The sequence below is a fragment of the Polypterus senegalus genome, chromosome 1 (assembly GCF_016835505.1).
Source record: "Polypterus senegalus isolate Bchr_013 chromosome 1, ASM1683550v1, whole genome shotgun sequence".
NCBI lineage: Eukaryota > Metazoa > Chordata > Cladistia > Polypteriformes > Polypteridae > Polypterus > Polypterus senegalus.
In genome coordinates this window covers 142,639,959-142,666,376 of record NC_053154.1, presented here as the reverse complement: position 1 = coordinate 142,666,376, position 26,418 = coordinate 142,639,959, and the positions used below count along the sequence as shown (strand labels likewise).

Genomic DNA, 26,418 nt, shown 5'->3' with positions numbered 1-26,418 from the left:
ACACTGAATGAGGAACGTGATATTTATATTGATTTGCATATTAAAATATGGAAAATTATGGGTAGAGTTGTGGTGGGATGGTAGGCACGTGCATGTGCATTACTTTTCATGCTGTGCGTGGAAGTTGGCTTACACACACTTTTGTGCATTTGAATTTTTTTCTCTGTACACTCATTTCCAGTTTTGTCCATATGCCATGTTTTAGTGTGAGCTCTACACACGCCGTTATGAATGAGGCTCCAAGTGCTGAAGGTAGTTGTTGAGAGATTCTCCTCAGAGATAAAAAATAAAAAAATAATAAAAAATCTGTCCCCCCAGGAAGCAGATAACATTTGTCAAGGCAGGAAAGCAGTTGAAACTGTAGCCTTGAGCTGCTACAGGTCTACTTTAAAACAAACAGGACTGGCAGATAAAGGTAGATTAGGGCAAGCAACTTAAGTTTCCAGCACATATCATGGCAACATCATTGTGACCAGATATTGTCATTCTATCTTAGGCCTCAAAACAGCTTGCCCTAATAGAATTTACTGTACCCTGGGAAGATTGTATAAAGGAGGCTTTTGAGAGGAAGCTGGCCAAATACCAGGGGCTTCTGGAGGATTGCTGGAGACAGGGGTGGCAAGCACACTGCCATCCAGTGGAAGCAGGCAGCAAAAACTTCACCTGTGACTCTCTCTACACAGTCTACACCCTGCTGGACATGAATGGGCCACTCAGAAGGACAACCATCAGGATTGCAACAGAGGCAGCAGAAAGAGCTTCCAGATGGCTGTGGATTAAGAGGGGCAAGCCATGGCTTAATGCTGCTGGGATGCCAGTCTGGGCTTTATCAACCCCAGCTGGGTCACCTCGGCGAGGGTGTATGATCTTGTTAGACCCAAAACATTGGTAGGCTGTATCTTTCACATCACCATGTGAATAGCCACAACAATTCCGGGAATCACATGTTATGAGCATCACCTACCTAGCAACCATACAATGTTATTGTGACGAGACACACAAAATGTTTGTGACAATGAAACCCAGAGATGTAAAATGGCAGTGCTAGCGGAAAAATCCAAGTAAAATGGTAATATAATAACATTCAAGAGATTATTTGAAAATCACTCATCACAGAAATAATGGCAACAATTACAAAAAGCATTAATAACTAGAATTAACACATAGAATTAATAATTGAATTGAACCAGTAAATTAATTAGTAGGTTCTATACTTTGTCTGCTGTGCTAATGTTAAAACTGGGTGTCATCTCTCTTGCATAATTTTTTCCTTTACACTGTGTAAAATGCTTTGAGATTATTAAAAAATGTGGCATGCATTGTACAATACAGATTGATTTTGATGAGTTTATAAGTTTATATTCATTTTTGACATTGATTACAGTAGATAGTTTTGGATTAATACTTTTGTTTAGGGTAGGTTTCCACTTTATAATCAGTATTGCAGTGTTACAAATTAATATGACTAAATGGGAAAGGGAAATTTTCATGCTTTTTATGTGCTTTTTAAAATCTGAAATATAAGCATCCACTTGTTTGGCATTTTCTCCATTATATAGTAGTACATAAACTGCTGACGTTTGCATAAATGTATAAAATGTAACAAAACTATTTCTGTAAGTGTCTTCAAAATTAAGAGCGTAACATTGAAAATGTGCTTCTTCATCCATACCTGAGTCTGTAACTTTATTAACTGATTTTCTATATGTTGAATTGTGGCGATTAAGTAAGTCTAATGTATTTTCTAATGCTTCTATTTCTTTTTCCGTCTTGTGAATTTTGGTATCCAATTCATTTCCTTCACGGAGAAGCTCCTCTTTCTCCTGAGCAGCCTAAAATACAAAAATAAAGGCTGAAAAATTCACATGGAACTCTTGATTCATATCAATATTTAATTTATAATTACCAATGGGATATAAACTGGATCATGAGGATACCAAAAAAGGGAAACAACTTTGAACTTGTTTCTTTTGACAAGTTTTGTAATCTAAAGGTTTTGATTTAGATTTAGTAATTTGACTTAGATTAGTAATTAGATTTATTCATTTGAATTTAGGCTTACTTTAAAATAAAGATAAATACACAATAACAAATATTTTGCTTCACTAAGAAATATAACAAAGATTCAAATAGCTGCCATTGACTTTTCAAAAAGGTTATTGGATCTTCTTGACTTGCACTTTATAGAATTTTTCTTGTAACCTTCTACAGTTTTTGATTTTAAAAAGCAGAAAATGAATAATCATAATCTAATGTGTAAAACGATACTTTTTCTTTTTACAAAATTAAAATGTTCATACTACAGGTCTGCTTAATGCAGAACCTATAAGGTAAACTTAGTAAATTAACATCAACTAATGACTGAAATTGTTTACCAGTAACAACATTTGCATTGAAAATATAAATATAATGTACCTTGACAATATAATATGCTTGAGTGGACTCCTGTTCTCCTTCTGGAGGCGCAATGGCAAGTGTAACAACTTCATACCTTTTTTTTAATTTCTCTATTTTAGCTAATTTTTCATTGACTTCCATGCTAAATCAGAAAAAGAAAGCTGTTCAGTAAAAGGTGTCTATTAATTTTAGATCAGCTTGTCTTCTATTTCCTTTGCCCATAAAATTTAACAAACCCAGTTATAATAAAATCCAGTTCATGTATGTGTGTGTGTTATTCAAAGATTTCATCCAAAAACAAATTTCAATTTTGTCTTCAAATGATTTTTCTTAATATTTATAGAGAACATATTTAAAATACAGTAACTTTAAAATATTTCATATGGGACTGTTATATATACATTACTAGCAAAATACCCCCGCTTTGTAGCGGAGAAGTAGTGTGTTAAAGAAGTTATGAAAAAGAAAAAGAAACATTTTAAAAATAGCGTAACATGATTGTCAATGTAATAGTTTTGTCACTGTTATGAGTGTTGCTGTCATCAAGGATTTGATTATCATTATTTCTTTCAATCAGGTTTGTATTTGGAGGATTTGTTGTGTTCAAGTTATATTCCGTGTGTGTCAACCGTTGTAAAGATAACAGGTTTCATTCATCGAAGTGTTCACTACCCAAATCGGTACTTATGAATCTAAGATGTTTAACAGGCATTCCCAGTATTAAGTTGTGGATTTGCCTGCAAATATTTAGCGGCAGCGTGTCTATGAACTTAATTTAAACTTAAGCTTTACACCTTGCTTTCCTATTGATATGTCTACAAAGACTTGTTCAGATTCAAAGGGGAGTTCCTTTCTTACTGCATCAATAAAGAGCTTGTCTTCCTCTTTATCTGAGACATCACACACTGCATGCACGGGTTTAACCTTTCTCAGTCCTGCAAAGTCAGTTCACGTGAGCCGCTCAGAGTACATGCATTGAAGGTTCTCAGCTGTGCTTGTGCTATCTCGTGCGATCTTGCGATGTCCACGGCTTTATTTAATGTTAGCTCAGACCCAGCACTTAAAAGTTTCTCTCACACTTTTGCTGAGTTTGTGCCAAACACTATTCTATCCCTGACCATCTCATCTTCGTTTGCATAAGCACAGTCATTCACCAGCAATTTTAACTCCGTTACAAAGTGATGAAAAGTGTTATTTATACCCTGCATCCTCTCATTAAACTTGTATCTCGTGAATATCGTATTCGTCTTAGGCATGACAAATGCGAGCGGCAGTGTGTCTATGAACCTAATTTTAAGTTAAGCTTTACACCTTGCTTTCCTATTCGTTTGCATAAGCACAGTCCTTCACCAGCAATTTTAACTCCGTTACAGCAATTTTAACTCCGTTACAAAGTGATCAAAAGTCTCATTTATACCCTGCATCTTCTCATTAAACTTGTATCTCACGAATATCGCATTCGACGTAGGCATGACAAATGCCAGCGGCAGCCTGTCTATGAACTTAATTAAAACTTAAGGTTTACACCGTGCTTTGTTTCCGCAATAGCTGCACTTATGAATATGCTTGTATGCGTCACTCGCTTCATATTCCTTTGCTGTCTTCTCAATTGTGTAATTTGTTTTTTGAACAGGTTTCATTCATCGAAGTGATCACCACCCAAATTGATAATTGTGAATCTAAGATGTTTAACAGGCATTCCCGGTATTAAGTTATGGATTTGCCTGCGAATATTTAGCGGCAGCGTGCCTATAAACGTAATTTAAACTTAAGCTTTACACCTTGCTTTCCTATTGATATGTGTACAAAGGCTTCTTCAGCATCAGAGGGTTGTTCCTTTCCTACTGCATCAATAAGCAGCTCGTCTTCCTCTTTATCTGAGACATCACACACTGCATGCACGGGTTTGCCTTTCCCAGTCATGCAAAGTCAGTTCATGTGAGCCGCTCGGAGTACATGCATCAAAGGTTCTCAGCTGTGCTTGTGCTATCTCGTGTGATCTTGCGATGTCCACTGCTTTATTTAATGTTAGCTCAGACCCGGCACTTAAAAGTTTCTCTCGCACTTTTGCTGAGTTTGTGCCAAACACTATTCTATCCCTGACCTTCTCATCTTCATTTGCATAATCACAGTCCTTCACCAGCAATTTTAACTCCGGTACAATGTGATCAAAAGTCTTGTTTATACCCTGCGTCTTCTCATTAAACTTGTATCTCACAAATATCGTATTCGTCGTAGGCATGACAAACACTAGTGGCAGCGTGTCTATGAACTTAATTTAAACTTAAGGTATACACTGTGCTTTGTTTCCGCAGTAGCTGCACTTATGAATATGCTTGTATGCGTCACACACTTCATATTCTTTTGCTGCCTTCTCAATTGTGTAATGCGTTTTTTGTTCAGCGCACTTTGGAGCTCTTGCTTGTTCTCTGCGTACTGCGTTCACAGTCAGTTCACGTGAGCCGCTCGGAGTACATGCATTGAAGGTTCTCAGCTGTGCTTGTGCTATCTCAGGCGATCTTGCGATGTCCACGGCTTTATTTAATGCTAGATAAGACCCGGCACTTAAAAGTTTCTCTTGACATTCGCTGAGTTTGTGCCAAACACTAGTCTATCCCTGACCATCTCATCTTCGTTTACATAAGCACAGTCCTTCACCCGCGAATATTTAGCGGCAGCGTGTCTATTAGATTGCTGTTGACGGATGGCCTTATATAGGCAGGCACTCAATTATGTGGGAGGCGTGACGATGAGGGACGCAACTCCGTCTCACACGGCGACCGAGCAGCAGGCTTAGGCCGTATATATGTATGTAAGTAGGTTCCAGTTATGACTGTTACGCGTAGAATTTCGAAATGAAACCTGCCTAACTTTTGAAAATAAGCTGTAAAGAATGAGCCTGCCAAATTTCAGCCTTCTTCCTACACGGGAAGGATGAGAATTAGTGATGAGTCAGTGAGTCAGTCAGTGAAGGTTTTGCCTTTTATTAGTATAGACTAGCAAAATACCCGTGCTTCGCAGCGGAGAAGCAGTGTGTTAAAGAAGTAATGAAAAAGAAAAGGAAACATTTTAATAATAACATAACATGATTGACAATGTAATTGTTTTGTCATTGTCATGAGTGTTGTTGGCATATATATATATATATACACACACACACATACACACATATAAACATATATATACATATACACACACATATATATATATACATATACATTATATCTATACTAATAAAAGGCAAAGCCCTCACTGACTCACTGACCCACTGACTCACTGACTGACTCACTGACTCACTGACTCATCACTAATTCTCCAACTTGCCGTGTAGGTAAAAAACTACATGGCTGCCCTGCTGGTCTTCTGGGGACCTCCATGCTGCAAGGAGGGCTCCACCTGGCGGCTTGGGGTATTGGCGGGGTAACAGTACTCCCAGCGGCGAATTATAAAGATTGGGCGGCCTGCCCCGAGAGGAAGTCTTCCTCCAAGAGGAGCGTCATCCGGGCTCTGACTGCGTTGTCCCTGTCCTCGAGCAAACCTTGGGGAACGGTGTACCTCCTGTCTCCCGGGGACATTGGCCACTCGTGACCCGTCGCTGGCAATTGTAGCACCGACGCAGTCCTCCTGGTTGGCTCTTTTCCCGATACCTGAAACATCTCGGGAACTCGGTCAGCTCCACCCTTTCCCCGCCAAGGAGGGTTTTCTGGTCGCCTCGCTGCTCTCCGCCCTTTTCCCACCTTGTCAGGAGACCCTTCTTTATTCTAAGGATCTCCAGTTTACTCTGGGGCTTGTCCACAGTTTGGGTCTCTCTATTAATGAAAGAGAGCCCTTTTACTGTCTGCACGCCCTTTGATTTATAAACAACATGGGTCGGGGTCTTTAGGATCGAATCGCTCCAAGAGACAGCACCAACCAGCTGCTCTGGCTCGTCGGTCCTTCCCCGCCGCTCCGTCGTTCGACCTCTCTTGTAGGGCACATCCATTTGGCACCCGCTATGGATTAAAAGCGGGCCGGATCACACTGCGTCCCTATTACATTATATACGGTACCGACATTACCTGTCTGTACCGCCAAATCACATAACACGGAGGCTCTCGGTCCAATCCGCCGCAGGTACTCACGCATCTTCTTAAAGGCGCTTCGCCGCCGCTCCCAGATCTCCAACGATCTTCTTAATCGCCTCTAAAGTCTGCAAAATACTCCGCACGGGCTCGATTAATTTTTCGAGTTCCCGCGTCAAAATAATTAGTTAATTCGGCGGGGTTTGGCTTACTTCCTGGTTTGCCATACCGTCCGGCGGGAATATGAACTTCGCCGCTTTGGCAGGCTCATTCCTTACAGCTTCCTTACAAAAGTTGGGCAGGAAATTCTACGCATAATGGTCATAACTAGAAGTTATTTTTCTGCATTTACTGTAATGGAGTTGAGCTTGAAAGCCGTGGGGCGAGGGCGGTGCACAAAACTACATGTTTGCCCTGTGTGACATCATCCACCTGGCCTCCCACATAATTACAGGCTCATTCCTTACAGCAGTAGGAAATTCTACGTAGAAACCAGGAAGAGCTCCAAAAAGCGCTTAAGAAAACATGCATTATATAATTAAGAAGGCAGCGAAACAATTAGAATTAGCGGCTCATGTGAACTGACGCAGTGCGCAGACAAAAAGCAACAGTTCCAAAGAGTGCTGAACAAAAACCGAATTACACTGCTACGCTCAAATAGACAAACCACACGCCGTGGCGCAATAGTAGAGGCTTCGCCTCTAGCGCCGACATCCGAGGCTTGATTCCTGAGAAGGGATGCACTGAGTATGTACGCGTGCTTCCTGATTCATTTTAGCCTCGCATCCCCTTGGTTTGAGACGTATGAAAAAATATGCGGTTAACGCAGAAAGACAGATCACCAATTGAAGCTTTATGAATAATGGATACTTTATTCGCGATCAATGATTGTTTTGGTAAAGCCATACTCAGTGTATTCATTAGATGAACGATAAAAAAGTAAGAGCGAGGGGAGGGTAACTTATTGAGGCACGCAGGCAAAACCACAATAGCACACGGGCTCGATGTAATGTAGTGCGCGTCAACTTGATCTGAATTGCGTGATCACATTAGAAAAAATATATCTTTTCAAGTTCTATTTAGTCCATATGTGTCAAACTCAAGGCCCACGGGCCACATCCGGCCCGGCGTGTAATTATATCCAGCCCGCGAGATCATTTTATATACTGTATTATTGTTATTAATGGCCTGGGGAGATGAAGCGCTGGTAACACAATAAACTACAGATCCCATAATGCAGCACTTCAGCTGCCTTGCCGAACACTTACCGCATTAATCAAGTCTAGCTTATGACGGTGCAAGTTATTACGAAGCTAGCCCAACGATGCCGAAGAGAAAAGGTGATTCTGAACATAGAGCCTTTAAAAACCGATGGGAGGCTGAGTATATGTTTTCTGACATTGCCGGTAAACCAGTGTGTCTCATTTGTGGAGCTAATGTGGCTGTAATTACAGAATTTAATCTAAGACGGCACTATGAGACAAAACATCAAGATAACCTGAAAGACCTGAATGCAATGCACAAGACACAGAAAGCAGAAGAGTTAAAGAAGAATCTGACACTTCAGCAGACGTTTTTACCCGTGCAAAATCACAAAGTGATTTCAAGTGAAGCTACTTTTATGGGAGACACAAATGCTCCAGTACAACTTGCCCCACTTTTACTGTTGCCGAGTAATGTTGAACCAAGTCGGCACTACGGTGTTCCCAAATACGCATTTTGCTGATAAACTGAGTGCACTGCGCACTGAGTTCGCACGGCGCTTTGGTGACTTTGAAGAACAAAAAAAGAATTTTGAGTTGTTTCGCAACCCATTTGCCGTCGATGTGGAAACTGCACCTGTGCAGATTCAGATGGAGGTGATTGAGCTGCAGTGTAATAGCACACTGAAGGCAAAGTACGATACTGCATGGCCCGCACAGTTTATTCAATCCATTCCCGCACAAATGCTCCAGCTCCGTCTACATGCGGCTTGAACCTTGTGCATGTTTGGTAGCACATATCTGTGTGAGAAGCTCTTCTCAGTCATGAAGACTAACAAAACAGCACACAGGAGTCGCCTCACTGATGAGCACCTGCAGTCCATCCTGAGAATCTCCACAACACAGAACCTCACATAAAACATAAACGAACTTGTTGCCAAAAAAAGATGTCAGGCATCCAGCTCTGATAAAATGACATATGAACAAAGACAACTGAATGATTTGATTTGTTATTGCTGAAAAGAACAAATTTTATTTATATTTCCAGGTTTTGTAATGCACCAAAATTTAAGTTTATTTTTTATATAAAATTACATAAGAGTAAAGAAATTTGAAAGTTGGTTCTTTTAACGTTTACTTTATTTCTAACTTGTATAATTTAGACAGGATATATTTTTATGGAGAGCAAAATATTATAAGTTATTTAAAGTTTGAGTTGATTTATTCCGGAATAATATTCTTTCAACTAAATAAAAATTCCTTCTATTTAAAATTTAAATAGAACTTGAACAGAAACGATAGTTCATAATATCCACGTAAGAGTGGGAGTCATCCGTTTTAACAAGCAGCGTATTGCACTGATACGAAATAGCCTGCCCATTTAATTATTTAGGAATGGATAAATAAATTAAGATTTTGTACAAATAATGTTTTTCATTTTTCTTCCTTCATGGATTCTGGCACCCCCAGCAACAGTTGCTCGCACCAAAAAGACTGTATATATGTGTATATACAGTATATATATATATGTGTGTGTGTGTGTGTGTATATGTATATGTATATATGTAGATATGTATGTATATATATGTTTATATGTGTGTGTGTGTGTGTGTGTGTATATGTTGTCAGGGATGCCAGGGGCCATGACCCGGCCGGGACGTCATGAGGGACCGGATGTGGGTCTGTGCCCACCCTGGATCATGTGGGGGTTGCTTTCCTGGTTGCTCTGGGGGCCACGGGTACAGGGCATGGAAGCTCCACCCTGTAGGGGCCCGTGGTCACCGCCAGGAGGCGGCCCCAATGCCTTGGGGACCTGTTACCCCAGCACTTCCGCCACACCAGGAAGTGCTGGGGGGAAGACTTTGGACGTTGCCCGGAGAGCTGCCGGGAGGACAGCCGGCACTTCCGAATGCCGGGAACACCTGGTGCTCATCCGGGTACTGAATAAAAGGGGCCGTCTCCATTCATTCGAGGCTGGAGTCGGGAGGAGGAAGGATGAAGCACAGAGGAGGTGTGGAGGCGGCCCGAAGAAAGGCATTGTGAGGCCAGGACTGTGAATTGGGGTTTGTGCACGTGACTGGGTCTGTGTGACCATAACTATTGTTGTAAATATTGTAAATAAATGTGTGGTGGTTTGAAAACAACATGTCTGCCTGTCTGTGTCCGGGTCAACTTCCACAATGTATATGTATATATGTAGATATGTATGTATATATATGTTTATATATGTGTGTAAGTACAAAGTATATATATATATGTATTTGTGTGTATATATGTGTGTGTATGTATATGTATGTGTGTATATGTAGATATGTATATATACAGTAATCCCTCGCTATATCGCGCTTCGACTTTCGTGGCTTCACTCTATCGCGGATTTTAAATGTAAGCACATCTAAATATCACGGATTTTTCGCTGGTTCGTGGATTTCTGCGGACAATGGGTCTTTTAATTTATGCTACATGCTTACTCAGTTGGTTTGCCCTGTTGATTTCATACAAAGGACGCTATTGGCGGATGGTTTAGAAGCTACCCAATCAGAGCATGTATTACATATTAACTAAAACTCCTCAATGCTATAAGATATGCTTCCCGCGCGGTGCTCGATTGTTTGCTTGTCTCTGCCTCTCTCTCACCCTCTCTGACATTCTCTGCGCCTGACGGAGGGGCTGTGAGCAGAGGTGCTGTTTGCACAGAAGCTGTTTGCCTAGTGGATACGGACGCACCTCTAAGAAATGCCGCTTTATCGCGGTGCTTCCAAAAGCACACTTATTGATTTTTTGATGGTTTGCTTTAATCTCTCTCTCTCTCTCTCTCTGACGTTCTCTGCGCCTGACGGAGGAGATGTGAGCAGAGGAGCTGTTTGCACAGAGGCTGTTTGCTTAGAAGATACTGACGCTCCTCTAAAAAATGCAGCGGCAAACTTAAAAGCACACGTATTGATTTTTTGATTGTTTGCTTTTCCTTGCGAGCGCTCTCTCTCTCTCTCTCTCTGAAATTCTCTGCTCCTGAAGAGAAGATGATCTATTTGCATTCTTTTAATTGTGAGAAAGAACTGTCATCTCTGTCTTGTCATGGAGCACAGTTTAAACTTTTGACTAAAGGGTGTTATTTCATGTCTAGAGGGCTCTAATAATGTTAACAGTGTGGGAGAGTTTATAAGGGCTTAAAATATATAAAAATAACTATACAAACATATGGTTTCTACTTGCGGATTTTCATCTATCGCGGGGGGTTCTGGAACGCAACCCCCGCGATCGAGGAGGGATTACTGTATATGTATATATATGTGGATGTATGTGTATATACTGTATGTATGTGTATATATATATATATATATATATGTATGTATATATGTGTGTGTGTATTGTCACGCATGCGCGAGTAGGACGCCGCGGATGGACCTTAAAACACATCGAGAGACGTTTGCCGGCAGGGAATGGCAGGGTACTAACCTTTTTCCTTTGTTTTCCAGAAGTAAAGACGCTCCGCCATGAGGCACTGTACCGCAGTATGTCTACTTCTGCCCTTCCTCCGCTATCTTCCCTGACGTCAGCAGTCCCATCATCCCTCACGCCTCCTTCCCAGCATTCCTTCACTTCCGGCTCCTCCCATATAAAATGGCCGACGACACCTAGTATGGCGTCGCACAGTTGAATGTTTTGTTTTGCTGTTTTGACGCGTTTCTTTTTGTTCAGGATCTGGATTGCAGACAATATACGGGGCCGGGAAACCCCAAACCCTTTTTCTGTTTGCCGTTGAGTTTATTACAGTATATATATGTGTATATGTATATATGTATGGATATGTATATATATATATGTTTATATGTGTGTGTGTGTATATATAATATATATATATATGACAGCAACACTCATCACTCACAACAGTGACAAAACAATTACATTGACAATCATGTTACGTTATTTAAAAAATGTTTCCTTTTCTTTTTCATTACTTCTTTAACACACTACGTCTCCGCTGCGAAGCACGGGTATTTTGCTAGTATATATATAAATATATCCTCTTTAATAAAACCCCTGTGTGCATCTAGGTGTCCGTGTGTGTTTGTCTTCTGGTGAAGTGCGCATGCGCGGGACCACACGGCATGTGTTCAGTCTCTTCCTGTGCATTCTCTGTGCAGAGAGAAAGACAGACACACACACAGGTGCGCGCGAGACAGACAGACACACACACACAGGCACGCGCGAGACTGATAGACAGACACACAGGCACGTGCGACAGACACAAACAAAAACAGTCGCGCACGACAGACACACACACAGGTGCGTGAGAGACAGACACACACAGGCACGTGCGAGACAGACACACACACACAGGCACGAGCGAGACAGACACACACAAGACAGAGAGACAGACAGACACACACACACATACACACAGGCGCACGCGAGACAGACACACACAGGCGCACATGAGACAAACACACACAGAGGCGCGCACAAGACAGACACGCACACACAGACGAGAGAGACACACACAGACACAGAGGCGTGCTTCAGAGAGGCACACACACGCGAGAGACAGACACACACACACGCAGGCCCGCAAGAGACACACACAGACACGCACGTTCATTGTTGCAATGTTACTTTCTTGGTTGTTTATTAAATTATGGATTTTTCAAATGTTAATTTTTTTCCCTGTGCTTTAAAACTCATTAAAAAAGTGTTAGCGAGTGGGTTGTAAGGCTATAGCGCAAACTCTTGCAGTGTTAGTTTTCTCTGTTGTTCAAGGTTTTCTTAGTGTTATTCATTGTTTTTAGTTTATTATTACGCTGTACTTTAAATGGTATAATTAACTACATTTGTGCTTAAAAACTTAAAAAAATATATATTTACATACAGTTCGTACGGTCTGGAACAGATTAATTGTATTTACATACAATCCTATGGGGGAAATTACTTCGGTTCACTGAAGTTCCACTGTATTACTGTCAGACAAAATTACAGGCATTTTACGGAAATACAAACCAGTATTACTGAGAGAGAAAATTAAAGGCACACAATACAGTGACGCATATTACAGCCACATACAATGTCCCTTGCCATTTAATATAGACTGTTCCTACTAATGTTTATGCACTACTGTTCTAGCGCCCGTTATTGTAACGGGTTTAATGTCTAGTATATATACTATATACCTTCTTATATTATACTCTAACGTGGCTACCCGTTTGTCTGTCCAGGATTTTAAATCACCTGTAGCTCACAAACCATTTCACCTATTGACCTGAAATTTGGTACACATATACTATGTGACTTCTGCTTTTGAGGTGATGATTGGCCTACAAGGTTATTTCTCTTTTTATTTTTGTTTTATTGTAGAATCAACTCTCAAACAGCAGGGCGGCCATGTGGCACATAAGTACGGGTGCCGTTCTCAAAAATAATGGCTTTGATTAAATTTTTATACAGGACTTTGACTTGTAGTCTAGTGCCATTACACAGTTTCCGTGGTTTTAAATTCCGAAGCAGCATTATGGGTGTGCCCTTCCGCAGAGTAAACCTATGGTATGGAAGACCCGATGGTTTAAGGGAATTTAAAAACTCTACTGGATAGTTAACAGCTTCATCTGCATTACAGACAGTGTCTATCGACTTGTAGACCATTTCCTCTGCGACAAAGGACTTCAGCAACATGTCATTAATAAACGCAGCTTGATCGTTTTTTGGAGTCAAAATGGCCCGTTCACAAAACCATTCTATAGGCTTATTCTGTATTTGAGCATCCCCTTCTTCATTCCACGCATGCACGTAGTGTTGTTCGCCCCTCTTCTCAGTGGCAAGAAACGTATTGGAGTGTCCCATTTCACCCCCTTAGGGATGGAATTTCAAAAAATCCTTTTTTAGCGGTTATCCATGTCATTATAGGAATGCACTGTCAAAATGTCAGCCCTTTAGGTCCAGCAGTTTGGTCTGTGTGTTGTCTGTCAGTCAGTCATGGAACTGTTTTATATATATAGATGATAAAAACACTAATATGATGATTTGTGAAATCCAAGTTCAGAGTTGGTATAGCACCGTATCTGCCTTGGGAGTTAAACTGAAAGAAAACATCTTTTCATTTTATATGTATTTGTCCTGCCATTAAATGCAAGATTTAAGCAGTCACACTATAGTTATAGTGTGGCTACAGCAACATTTATTTATATAGCACATTTTCATACAAAAAGTAGCTCAAAGTTCTTTACATAATGAAGAAAAGAAAAATAAAAGACAAAATAAGAAATTAAAATAAGACAACATTAGTTAACATAGAAAAAAGCTAAGGTCCAATGGCCAGGGTGGACAGAAAAAAAACTCCAGATGGCTGGAGAAAAAATATAAAATATGCAGGGGTTCCAGGCCATGGGACCACCCAGTCCCCTCTGGGCATTCTACCTAACATAAATGAAATAGTCCTCTTTGTAGTTAGGGTTCTCACGGAGTCACTTGATGTTAATGGTCATACAGACTTCTGGCTTTTATTCCATCCATCATTGTTGCTGGCTAAATCATCAAAGAGGTGTATAGCATTAAAGATATAAACAGTGACCAAGTACAACAGGTTCTACTGAATTTAATAAATAGAGCATAAAATGTGCTGACCTTTTCTTCAAGTAGAAGCTTACCTGATTGCTTGACGTTCCTGGTCTATTAGTCTGTACTGAGTGTGAAGCATTTCCCGATGGACCTTGATTTCATCTTGCCTTTCCCTCATTGCATTCTGTAATAACAGTTTTCTCTTCTCTAAAGAAATTGTAATATCTGTCTTACTGTATAGTAGGTCTCGCAGACGCTTTATGTGCAGTTTCATAACATTAACCTCAGCCAGAGCCTCCTGTAAGAAATTATGAAATGAGGGGAGATTTCAAATTAGTTATGCAACCAATTAAAATCTGTTTAATAAAACATGAAAAAACTGTACCTATATTAGACATAGTAACAAGAGATGAAGTTTAAAAAATACTTAGATCTATACTAATAAAAGGCAAAGCCCTCACTGACTGACTGACTGACTGACTCACTCACTCACTCACTCACTCACTGACTCATCACTAATTCGCCAACTTCCCGTGTAGGTAGAAGGCTGAAATTTGGCAGGCTTATTCCTTACAGCTTACTTACAAAAGTTAACCAGGTTTCATTTTGAAATTCTACACGTAACGGTCATAACGGTCAATAACGATCGACAACGTCCGCCATGTTGAACTTTCTTATTTATGGCCCCATCTTCATGAAATTTGGTAGGCGGCTTCCCTGCACTAACCGAAACCGATGTACGTATTTATTTCGATGGTAGGACACCACTGTCGGCCGCCATATTGAACTTTCCAACATCACTAATTTTCCAACTTCCCTTGTAGGTAGAAGACTGACCCCATCTTCACGAAATTTGGTAGGTGGCTTCCCTGCGCTAACCAAAATCGATGTACGTACTTATTTCGGTGGTGTGACGCCACTGTCGGCCGCCATATCGAACTTTCCAACATCACTAATTCTTCAACTTCCCATGTAGGTAGAGGGCTGAAATTTGGCACGCTCATTCCTTACAGCTTACTTACAAAAGTTAAGCAGGTTTCATTTCGAAATTCTACGCGTAACGGTCATAACGGTCAACAACGTCCGCCATGTTGAACTTTCTTATTCATGGCCCCATCTTCACGAAATTTGGTAGGCGACTTCCCTGCGCTAACTGAAACCAATGTACGTACTTATTTCGGTGGTATTATGCCACTGTCAGCCGCCATATTGAACTTTCCAACGTCACTAATTCTCCAACTTCCCGTGTAGGTAGAAGGCTGACCCCATCTTCACGAAATTTGGTAGGTGGCTTCCCTGCGCTAACCAAAATCGATGTGCGTACTTATTTCGGTGGTATTATGCCACTGTCAGCCGCCATATTGAACTTTCCAATGTCACTAATTCTCCAACTTCCCGTGTACGTAGAAGGCTGAAATTTGGCAGGATCATTCCTTACAGCTTACTTACAAAAGTTAAGCTGAAATTTGGTACTTATTTCGGTGGTATGATGCCACTGTTGGCAACCATATTGAACTTTTCAATGGTCTTTGCTACTTATGGGCCCATCTTATACAAATTTGGTATGCGGGTTCCCAACGCTAACTGAATCCTACTTACGTACATATATACGTCCATAGCCTGCAGCTCGATCACCGTGTGAGGCAGCACTGGGTCCCCCATCCCAACGCCTCCCACGTTGTTGGCTGCCTGCCTATATAAGGCCGTCCGTCGCTCCAGTCTCTACATTCCCTTCCTTGCTTCGCCACGGGAATCACGTCTCCCTGCTGATAACTACAGCCTTCTTATTTAATCCATGGCTTCTCCGCTGTTTTATTGTTTGTTTAATTACAATTATACAGTAGTTATTGTGTAGGTACTTTAGACTTACTTTACATTGTTCAGGTACCCATTTCCTTTATCATTCCAACCGTACCCCCATTAACATGTCTATCGAGGTGATCACCATCTATCAAAGAACTGTCACTTACCGAGTGGTTTCCATGCCTGGAGATGGCACCTTCCTTTTCCATTCTCTTTGTTACATATTGCAGGCTCACTTTTGATATCCGGAGGAACATTGTGTCTCATGTATTGAATGACTGGGACAGGTTCAAGGTGTGGACTGATGACGGTACAGGAGATGATTATACTACACAGGAGCACTATAAGAGTGAAATGCTTAAGCCCTTCACCTATGGTTCTGCATGTGAGTTGATGGCTGCCGCTGAATTGTTCGGTTGTCGCTTTCAAGTGTACCGAAATGGCCAAATATTTTACACCTTTCGGAACCGCCAATGCCTCTTAAACATCTTAGATTCACAGGTGACGATTTCAGTAGTGGACACTTTGATGTTTATGAATGTTTAAACTCTCAAAAGCTGGATGTGAAGTTATCGATAAAACTGGTTGTATGCTTACAACGCTTGACAGATGCCGAATGTCTCTTCAACACAATTCCTACAAATACTGTCGTAATTGAAACAAACCATGAAACTCAAACCGATTATGACAGCAGCAATCCAAGCTGTGAGATTTGAAGCAAGATTACTGTTCACATGGCCAACTGTACGTTGCATGCTCAAGAGTAAGCTTAGTGCACAGCTTGGTCATATTACAACCGGAGGGCTGAACTCACAATGTGGTATACAAAGAAATCCTTAACAAATAATTATTGGTATATTTTCCCTCAGTTTAAAAAGGTTTAATTTTCTTCTTAATAAAAATTTTAAAGCAGTACTTCGCCGCTGCAAAGCGCGGGTATTTTGCTATATTCTATAAACCTGCAGGCAGGCAGGAATGGAATATACAGTACATGGTTTTCACAACTTCATTACTGTTGTTTAATCAACTACCTCATGGCCCAAGATTCAGTTTGTATATGTAAGATAACAGTAAAAAGAATTTTATTTGAACACATCATTTTCATTTAAGCACTTAATGAGAATTTGATAACTTGGAGGAGAAATGTAAACAGTTTACAGGCCTTTATTAAACAGCATTTTACAAGTTCAGGTTTAGAAAAAGATGCAATACCTGCTTTTTGATCTTAAGCGTCTTCACTTCTTTTGTTGACACATCAATGACAATATTTAGTTGAGGAATCTTAGCATCAAGATCAGAACACTCTGATACTGTTTTGTCCAGTTTTGTTTTAACATACCGAACTTCATCCTGAGGGGGAATTTAGCATTAGTGAACCAAAGCCTCTGGAAAAAGTATCTTTACAAAAAAAACACCCAACCAAGCTTTTAGTGACATACTGTATTGTTTAAGTGATACATGATATAACTCAGTGTCTCTATATACTGTAATCACTCTGTATTATCAGAAGCTCTTATATCACAAAAAACATTATAAAGCAACTTAATTAAAACACCCAACAGTAATGCATCGTGCTATGCATGGGCTATTTGACTTGATGTTAAATTCGTTACTACCTGTAGCCTTTTAAGTTGTGTTGACAAAAAGCTACAAGTGGCCTTCTTCTCCTGAAGAATGTTGGTCAGCTCTTCTGTCTTAGCTTCAATTGCCTGCTTCTCAGTATCATGCTCCTTCTCCATCCTTGTTATCTTTCTTTCTAAATATTGTATCCTGAAATCCTATTTATAAGATAATTAAATGTGTATTATCTTCTGGCATCAAATATTATCATGGACTTCAATGTTTATTTTGTAAAATTTCTATTATATATCTCACATATTGAGCTCTTTGCCATGATCTATCCATTAATCAAGTCAGGTATAACTAGCACATTTATTAAAATTATCCACAACCAAATGAATGGAAGAAAGAAAAATACTATAAGTCACCAGAAATTGTGTGGTAAAGATTTCCCAAGATGTTATCCTCCCAAAAAACAATAAATACATCTTTCAAAAATAAAAACTGAAACAAAGATAATCAGGTAAGCATTAACACTTCATAGTAAAAGATGCTAAATATCTAAAAAACATTAAGTCATATGACTCTTTATGGTCACAAACACCTTTCATGACCTTCAAATTTAAAGCAAATTTCAGGATCATTTGTCACGCTGTGCCATGAGATGCAGTTATTTGCTTAGAGAAACTTACAGGTATCAGTTTCTGTGACACAAACAGATGTAATGAGTGGAGTGATGCCTCCTAAGGCCAGGTTTATACTTCACACGACGTTACTGCTACGCAAGCGTTTTACTTTTTATACTTGATTGTTTACTTTATGTAAATCTGGAGGAATCCAGCAGGTGGCAGTGCAAGATATCATGGTGAGAAAATGTTCCGCTTCGCTGTGTTGTGAACTGCCTGAAACATCCATTAAATTCTGATGACACCTTACCACAATATCTCTGAAAAGGATGTTTAATGATTAAATCCATCAATGCAGGGATGTGTCCATTCCAGCAAGCATTGGGCACGAGGCAGAAACAATCCCTGGATGGGGCACCTCAGCTCATCGCAAGGTGAATACAAGCACTCACATACACTGGCGTCATTTCAGTGGCACCAAATCCCCAAATCTGCATATCTTTTGAGGGAGACCGGAGCACAGTGTGGAAACCCAGCAGGAAAACATGTACACTCCAAGCAGGGAATACCATCGACATGACTCCCTGCGAGACAGCAGTGCTACCGTTCCGCCACCGTGTCACCCCCATGTGTGTAATTATTAACAGTATTCATTATTTAAATGAAATTAACGATTTATCTGTAAATTGTAACATACATACTTTAATTCATTTCATTATGAAAGTGATATCAAGTATAAATCTAAAGATTCTAAATTTGCAGAGAGTTGCAATATCATACATTTAATGTGTTCTGTGTGATGATCTATTGCTGCTTGCTGCTGCTGTGAGGTCCAGGAAGCTCGTAGCAATTTAAAACTGGGATGACGTTTACGACGGTCTGCTTTAATGATAAAGGAAACTACGAGGTTAAAGTGGGCATTTCGAGATTAAGGACAAAATTTCCACTTTAATCACAAAATACACGTTTTCACCATGTCCTTAATTGTTTTTCTCTGTGGCTCAAATACAGGGCTGTACATTATGTTGCTGTTGTGAAGTTGCAAAAAAAAAAAGATGGCACAAAAGATGGTATGTGAGATTTTTAAAATGTATCGTGTCATTATGATTGGGAAGATGCTTGAATATAAAAGCACCACGAATGCATTTGTATGTAGGCATTTTTCTTCACCACATAAAACCATTCATCAATCATCTAATCGCGCACATTGACGCTGCGGCAGCCATGATGCGGACGCATACGCGTTGTGGTAGATAGGGGGCGCTCTCGCTCCCTTGAACCCCTGTCCATGACTCCAGACACCAGATAAAAGTCCAAATGTTGACTTTATTAAATCGCCACAGTGCACAAAGCACCCTCTCCTCCACAATACTTATTAACTAATCACAAAATACAATAATAATCAACAATCCTCCACTCCCAGACGCGTTGCCACCCTTCCACCCAGCTCAGCTCACTGTCTGGGAGCTCCCACAGTCCTTTTATATATTCTGACCCGGAAGTGTTCTCCATCCCCAGTCCATGTAACTCTCAATCACTTCCAGGTCAGGTACAAGTTCTTTTCTTCACCATTGGGCGTTGGGAAAACATCCATTATTCCACCCTGCAGTGTCCCCTAGTGGCCCCCATGGTATCCAGCAGGGCTGCGCAAAAAAACTACATTGTCCATGATGCCCTGCTGGTCTTCTGGGGACCTCCATGCTGCAAGGAGGGCTCCACCTGGCGGCTTGGGGGTATTGGCCGGGATAAACAGCCGGCCATCCACCACAGCGTTCTGAGCGTGAAGTATAAACAAGTCCTAAGTCTTGGCAAAAAATGTGTGCCAATGTGGATATATAGATCTTGCTAAGAAGCCATTAAGAGGTAAAATATATATGTATATACTAATTTCATTTCTTATTTTTACATAAACCCACAATATATCATATCTTTTTCTAAGCACACTTAATTGTGAAGTGGGCTGGAGCCTATCCCAGAAAGTGTAAGGAATAAGGCAGGAATAATCCCCTAGACCGGGCACCAGTTTATTGCAGGGTGAAGACTCTCTCCACACAGTAGGGTCAATTTAGCATCACCAGTCTTTAGGAAACTGAAGCACCCGAAAGAAACACATGCAGACAGGACCCAAGACATGAGCTGTGGTCTCATTGTAAGGTAGTAAAACACTACCATTGCACCACTTCGCTTTCTCTAATTCAGAACATATTGACAATAATCTTCATTTGCAATGCAGCCATGTATAAAGAAATTCAACAGGTAATAACAAATGCAAAATTCAATAAGAAAAATTACAAACAATAGAGAAATCTGCTAAAATAATTCCTGACTACAGAAAAGCAATTTGAAATTATGAATTCAAATTGTCCCATTAGTACAAAGATGATGACTTTTAAAGTATCTTAGACTGTCCCAGGTTACTGGTTAACAATAACTGAAAGCAGCCTTTCCAGTTTCAGTAACAACTCACAGGGCCATCCTAAAGAATAATCCGACCATTGGAGAGAGTATGATAAAGTCCATTTGTCATGTTCTGCATAGATGTAATATAATGTGGTGAATGACCAATATGGGCATTGTAAATAGACAAAGATCTATGTTGATCTCATCTCACACAAAAAGAGGTTGTTCCAGTTTACCATATAACATGCAATGATTCGTGCTATAACCGTTTGAAGAGATAAATAGACAGAGCGACAACACTTAGCCCAGAGGTTTAAAAGTAGTAACTGAGGAAAATTGGCTTAAGAAATTTCTTTTCCTAATATTAACACAGAATCAAGTTATTTTTCTAGGGATAACCTTTGGCTTAGATTACTTTAGATTTAAAAGTAATTTTCTTGTCAAAAAATGCCATGGTACAGTACTTATATTTTGATAGCTCTTTCAGTTGTGGATCATTTTGTTGTAAATATATTCAGATTATCATACTAAGTGTAATTAAATCTTCTAAGAAGTGCTAACAAGATCAATGTTTTGCAAAGTATCAAAATTATGCTATCGATTTTCAACAACAGATAGTACAAAATCATCAAAACCATAAAGATTGATAGCATTCATATAAAGCTGTACATTTCAGTCTGTTACTGATAAAACAATACCATTAGTACAGTTGTGCTTGAAAGTTTGTGAACCCTTTAGAATTTTATATATTTCTGCATAAATATGACCTAAAACATCAGATTTTCACTCAAGTCCTAAAAGTAGATAAACAAATGAGACAAAAATATTAAACTTGGTCATTTGTTTATTAAGTAAAATGATTGAATATTACATATTTGTGAGTGGCAAAAGTATGTGAACCTTTGCTTTCAGTATCTTGTGTGACTCCCCTTTGCAGCAATAACTGCAAACAAATGTTTCCGGTAACTTTCGATCATTCCTGCACACCGGCTTGGAGGAATTTTAGCCCATTCCTCTGTACAGATGTCCTGACATTTTCCTTTAGAATTCTCTGATATATTTTAGAATTCATTGTTCCATCAATGAAGGCAACCCATCCTGGCCCAGATGTAGCAAAACAGGCCCAAACCATGATACTACCACCACGTTTCACAAATGGGATAAGGTTCTTATGCTGGAATGCAGTGTTTTCCTTTCTCCAAACATAACGCTTTTAATGTAAACCAAAAAGTTCTATTTTGGTCTCATCCGTCCACAAAACGTTCTTCCAATAGCCTTCTGGTTTGTCCACATGATCTTTAGCAAACTGTAGACGAGCAGCAATGTTTTTTTGGAGAGCAGTGGCTTTCTCCTTGCAACCCTTCCATGCACACCATTGTTGTTCAGTGTTCTCCCGATGGTGGACTCATGAACATGAACATTAGCCAATGTGAGAGAGGCCTTCAGTTGCTTAGAAGTTACCATGGGGTCCTTTGTGACCTCATCGACTATTACATGCCTTGCTCTTGGAGTGATCTTTGTTGGTCGACCACTCCTGGGGAGAGTAACAATGGTCTTGAATTTCCTCCATTTGTACACAATCTGTCTGACTGTGGATTGGTGGAGACCAAACTCTTTTGTAACCTTTTCCAGCCTGATGAGCATCAACAACTCTTTTTCTGAGGTCCTCAGAAATCTCCTTTGTTCGTGCCATGATACACTTCCACAAACATGTGTTGTGAAGAGCAGACTTTGATAGATCCCTGTTCTTTAAATAACACAGGGTGCCCATTCACACCTGTTTGTCATCCCATTGATTGAAAACACCTGACTCTAATTTCACCTTCAAACTAACTGCTAATCCTAGAGGTTCACTTACTTTTGCCACTCACAAATATGTAATACTCGATCATTTTCCTCAATAAATAAATGGCCAAGTATAATATTTTTGTTTCATTTTTTTAACTGATTTCTTTTTATCTACCTTTAGGACTTGAGTAAAAATCTGATGATGTTTTAGTTCATATTTATGCAGAAATATAGAAAATTCTAAAGGGTTCACAAACTTTCAAGTACAACTGTAAATAGATCAAGAGCAAGTTTTGACTCAAAAGCCAACATTCTGGTGTCCCATTGCAACACACTGCTGGCCTATTAAAAAGTTAATTTCAAACCATTCACAAGTATTTTGATTAAAACCGAAAGTAATAATCAGCCATATTATATTCTTTTGAAAGTTTAGTAATACAAACTATAAGCTGGTTTCCTTCTGTCTAGAGCAGTACTAAACATAATCTTTCTATTATATAAAAATATCTTGGGACGAAACAAGACTTTTTCAGAGAGATGAGACAAAACATTTTCAGAGAGATAATTTCAAGTCCCACAAGACAAGACTTGGTGCCAAAAGATGAATTGAAAACCTAACAGGACCATGGAGGGGCAGAAATAAAATAAAAACAGTAGAAGAAGAGTAGAAGACAAAGTAGAATGTCGTAAAGAGGATCAAAAATGTTGGTGCGATACACATGCAGTGCAGGTTAGAGATTATGAAAGTACTAAAATTCAAAAGTCTCAAAAAACTGATAGTAAAGGTCACATTAGCGCTAACAAATGGAAATTATTACTCGATGAAATAATGGAACAGCGAAAAGAGATTGAATATATGGACATAGGTGATATGACAGAAGTATGTAGATATTGTTTGACTTTAAAATTTAAGTCGGAGACTTGTAGATCGTCTAATTCGCATTGCCATCTGGGAGATGTAGTGTTTCTTCCCAATGAAGAGGCATATCCGCGAGAAATTAAAGGTTTGTTATTTGGTGAAGGTGAAATCCACAAACACTACAGGCAAAATATCAGAATCTACAATTATCTGTTTGCGTTCACATCATTCAATGCTCAAAACATAGATTTATACGATTCAGGACCACACACTATGAGAATTTGTGATCACGAAATAATTAAAGCTACTACAGGGGGTCCTCGGGTTACAACGTTTCGAGTTTACAACACTCACTCCCATAAAAACTTTAAAAAAATGAGATATGAAAAGAAATAAAGGTAAGCATTTTTTTACATTCATTTTTTCTGTTACTACAGTACAGTGTACAGTACAGTATATTTATGTCCTTTTCTTTTTTCTCAGGCTTAGATTTTGTGTTTTTATGTTCTAGATTATGATTTTGCATATGTGTTAAGATAGGTAAGTGACTTAGGCTAGAGTGTGTTTTGACTTACACCGAAATTCGGGTTACATTGCTGTTGTAGGAACGGAACTGTGTCGTTACCCGAGGACCCTCTGTACAAGTTTAATTTCTAAGAAACCAGAATTTGGTCAGGTTTATATTTATGATCACGGAGAAGTGATGCAACAGAGAATCGAAAGAGTTAAATGATTGGATGTATTAGAAATTCTACAGCCAATAATGGATAAAAATCCATACATCCAAAAGTATCGCACTTTACACAAAATTTATCTGAAAAAACGGACAAAGAAGTTTTCTTGGATTTCTATATAAATCCAAAAGATCACGATCGCATATATAATAAACCAACATGTGACGAATTGTCAGCGATAATAGTTTCGAAAGATGGAGATATCAAAGACAGAGTTGCTATTCATGTTTATCCAAAAGCACAGCATGATTCGTCGCAACCGGCAGATCTGGGAAATGACTAGTGCGTGAGGGTTGGTGAGCAAAGCAAGCAGGGGGCAGAACCCCCCAGTATTACTTAAAACAAAGGCAGTAGCAGAAACAATACTATACTGTTTTTTGGATGTGAAACTATATTAATAAGGGTTCAGGGAACAGGATCTTGAAAGAAATTACTTAACCTGGTCATTCAGTAAAGATTCTACTTTGTTAGATATGACATTTAGGAAGTCGATGTTTAATAATTGATATCAGATGTTTCACCTCATTTATCTAGTGGAATTACATGAGCAGAAATGCAAACATTAGGAATTATGGTGTATCAGATGAAGCAGAGAAATGAAAAAGTGTTATATATTCAATAATAAGAGCAGCAAGACTTATGTTACTTACATCATGGATCTAGTTAATCCTCTTTCTAGGATTAACAGTTTGTATTATATCAGTTATAACACAATGAGAAAAAGGTCAAGGAGTTAAATGATGTACAAAGGATACAGAATAAATAGTGGTAACACTTGGAGGTCCTGTGTAAACCTCATCAAATAGATAAGCAGCAGCAACATGTTTGTTAAAGTCTACGTAAATCTCTTTCTGGTCAGATTATCAAGCAGTCAAGTGCTACATTAGGAGGTGGATGACTTATTATTGATAGAATTAACAATATTCCAGAACTTCCTGCATTGCAAATAATGTAAATACTGTAATATGTTTTGTACTTTTCTCACAGATAATGCATATTTGAAAAGAGATGAAAATTCTTGAGACTTGATCTGTCTTGTATTCTTAACTTCTTAAAAGGTGCTTACTTATCAACCACAAAAAGTAAAGTTCTGCTGAAATAATCAGGTACTAATTCAATATCTGTAATGAATCTGTATCTGATGTGTAGTGAATATAAAAAACTCATTCAGGAAGGCAAATTTCTCTTAAACATCACCCAAAATGTTTATTACCAGTAATCCTAATATACAGTACTGGGCAGCAATAACTAAAACCAAAATCAAAGACACCTGAGTCAAAAATGTTTTTCCTTCTATTAATTAAATCAAGCAAAGCTGATATAGCACAATCATTTAGATTGTTGGCTATAGTTAGGTTGTCAATCAGGTTATGAGAGATTAAGATTACCAGCGACTTCTGTCAAATGATCAATTTGGTTTAAATTCACCCAATACAAGTATGTCTAAGTAACCATACTGAGCAAGTACATTTGCAAGGACTGAGCTGAGAGGCACCTTCAGATTTTATTAAATTCCTAAGGAATAAAAGAATCAAGTGAAAAACCGCAAACATAAAAAAGTGAACAAAACCAAAATGAAACAAACTCTGAAAGAAAAGTGACCTACATAACCAGAAACTCTAAACCTAATAAATGTGGCTCATATAAAAGCTAATAATGTGCAAAGTTAGAAGCTCGGAAAGAAAACAAAGTACTCCATTTTTATTTCACTATCCCTTCCTTATGTAACTAACAGCATAATTTACTGTATGTTACCAAATAAAGCAGCCAGATAAAGAAGGACAAGTATAAGCATCACATAAAAAAGCTTGGGTGGAGTTAGAATTATTCTGGCTAGTCAGCTCACAGTGGTTGCCAGTCATCTAATCCTTAAAATGTCAGAAGTACGCTTTTGTCCTGCTAAGGGTTGTTCCGAGGGCATATTTTTGCAGACTGTTACAGGTTTTTTCCCATCCATTCTTTGAATGACTACAACACCATCAGCACAAAGAGACCACTTCTCTAAATGGAAATTCATGGTAAAATGAAAGGTGGATTTGTCCAAATTTGCTAAATATCATCACAAATGTACTGTAGAATTTAGATGAAGCTTGGGTATACAAAGGTACCTTCAGGAAGCCATACAAAAATATGCTGCTGAAAGAAGAGAATACTGAAACCTAACACAAAATCCATTGACTAATCATTGGGGCTATAGATTTACCTTGAATTGCTGTGTGCATTAACATCAGGTGCAAGGATGGAACCAGTTCTGGGCAGGATACCAATTCATGTTTACTCATCCTAGGGCCACTACAGAATTACAAAATATATATACATATACATATACTAATAAAAGGCAAAGCCCTCACTCACTGACTCACTCACTCACTCACTCACTGACTCATCACTAATTCTCCAACTTCCTGTGTAGGTAGAAGGCTGAAATTTGGCAGCCTCATT

The 26,418-nt window shown here is 39.2% G+C and overlaps 1 protein-coding gene across 1 annotated transcript in view; it reads right to left on the bottom strand.

Moving 5' to 3' along the window:
* Positions 1–26,418, bottom strand: part of LOC120536527 (coiled-coil domain-containing protein 39-like) — a 58,296-nt gene that overhangs the window by 17,779 nt on the left and 14,099 nt on the right. Inside the window, exons 9-13 of the mRNA XM_039764940.1 lie at positions 17,626–17,787; positions 17,222–17,359; positions 14,296–14,504; positions 2,416–2,539; positions 1,673–1,832 (exon numbers count right to left, since the gene is read on the bottom strand). Coding sequence (XP_039620874.1) covers positions 1,673–1,832; positions 2,416–2,539; positions 14,296–14,504; positions 17,222–17,359; positions 17,626–17,787 — 793 coding nt within the window. The remainder of the gene's footprint in view (positions 1–1,672; positions 1,833–2,415; positions 2,540–14,295; positions 14,505–17,221; positions 17,360–17,625; positions 17,788–26,418) is intronic.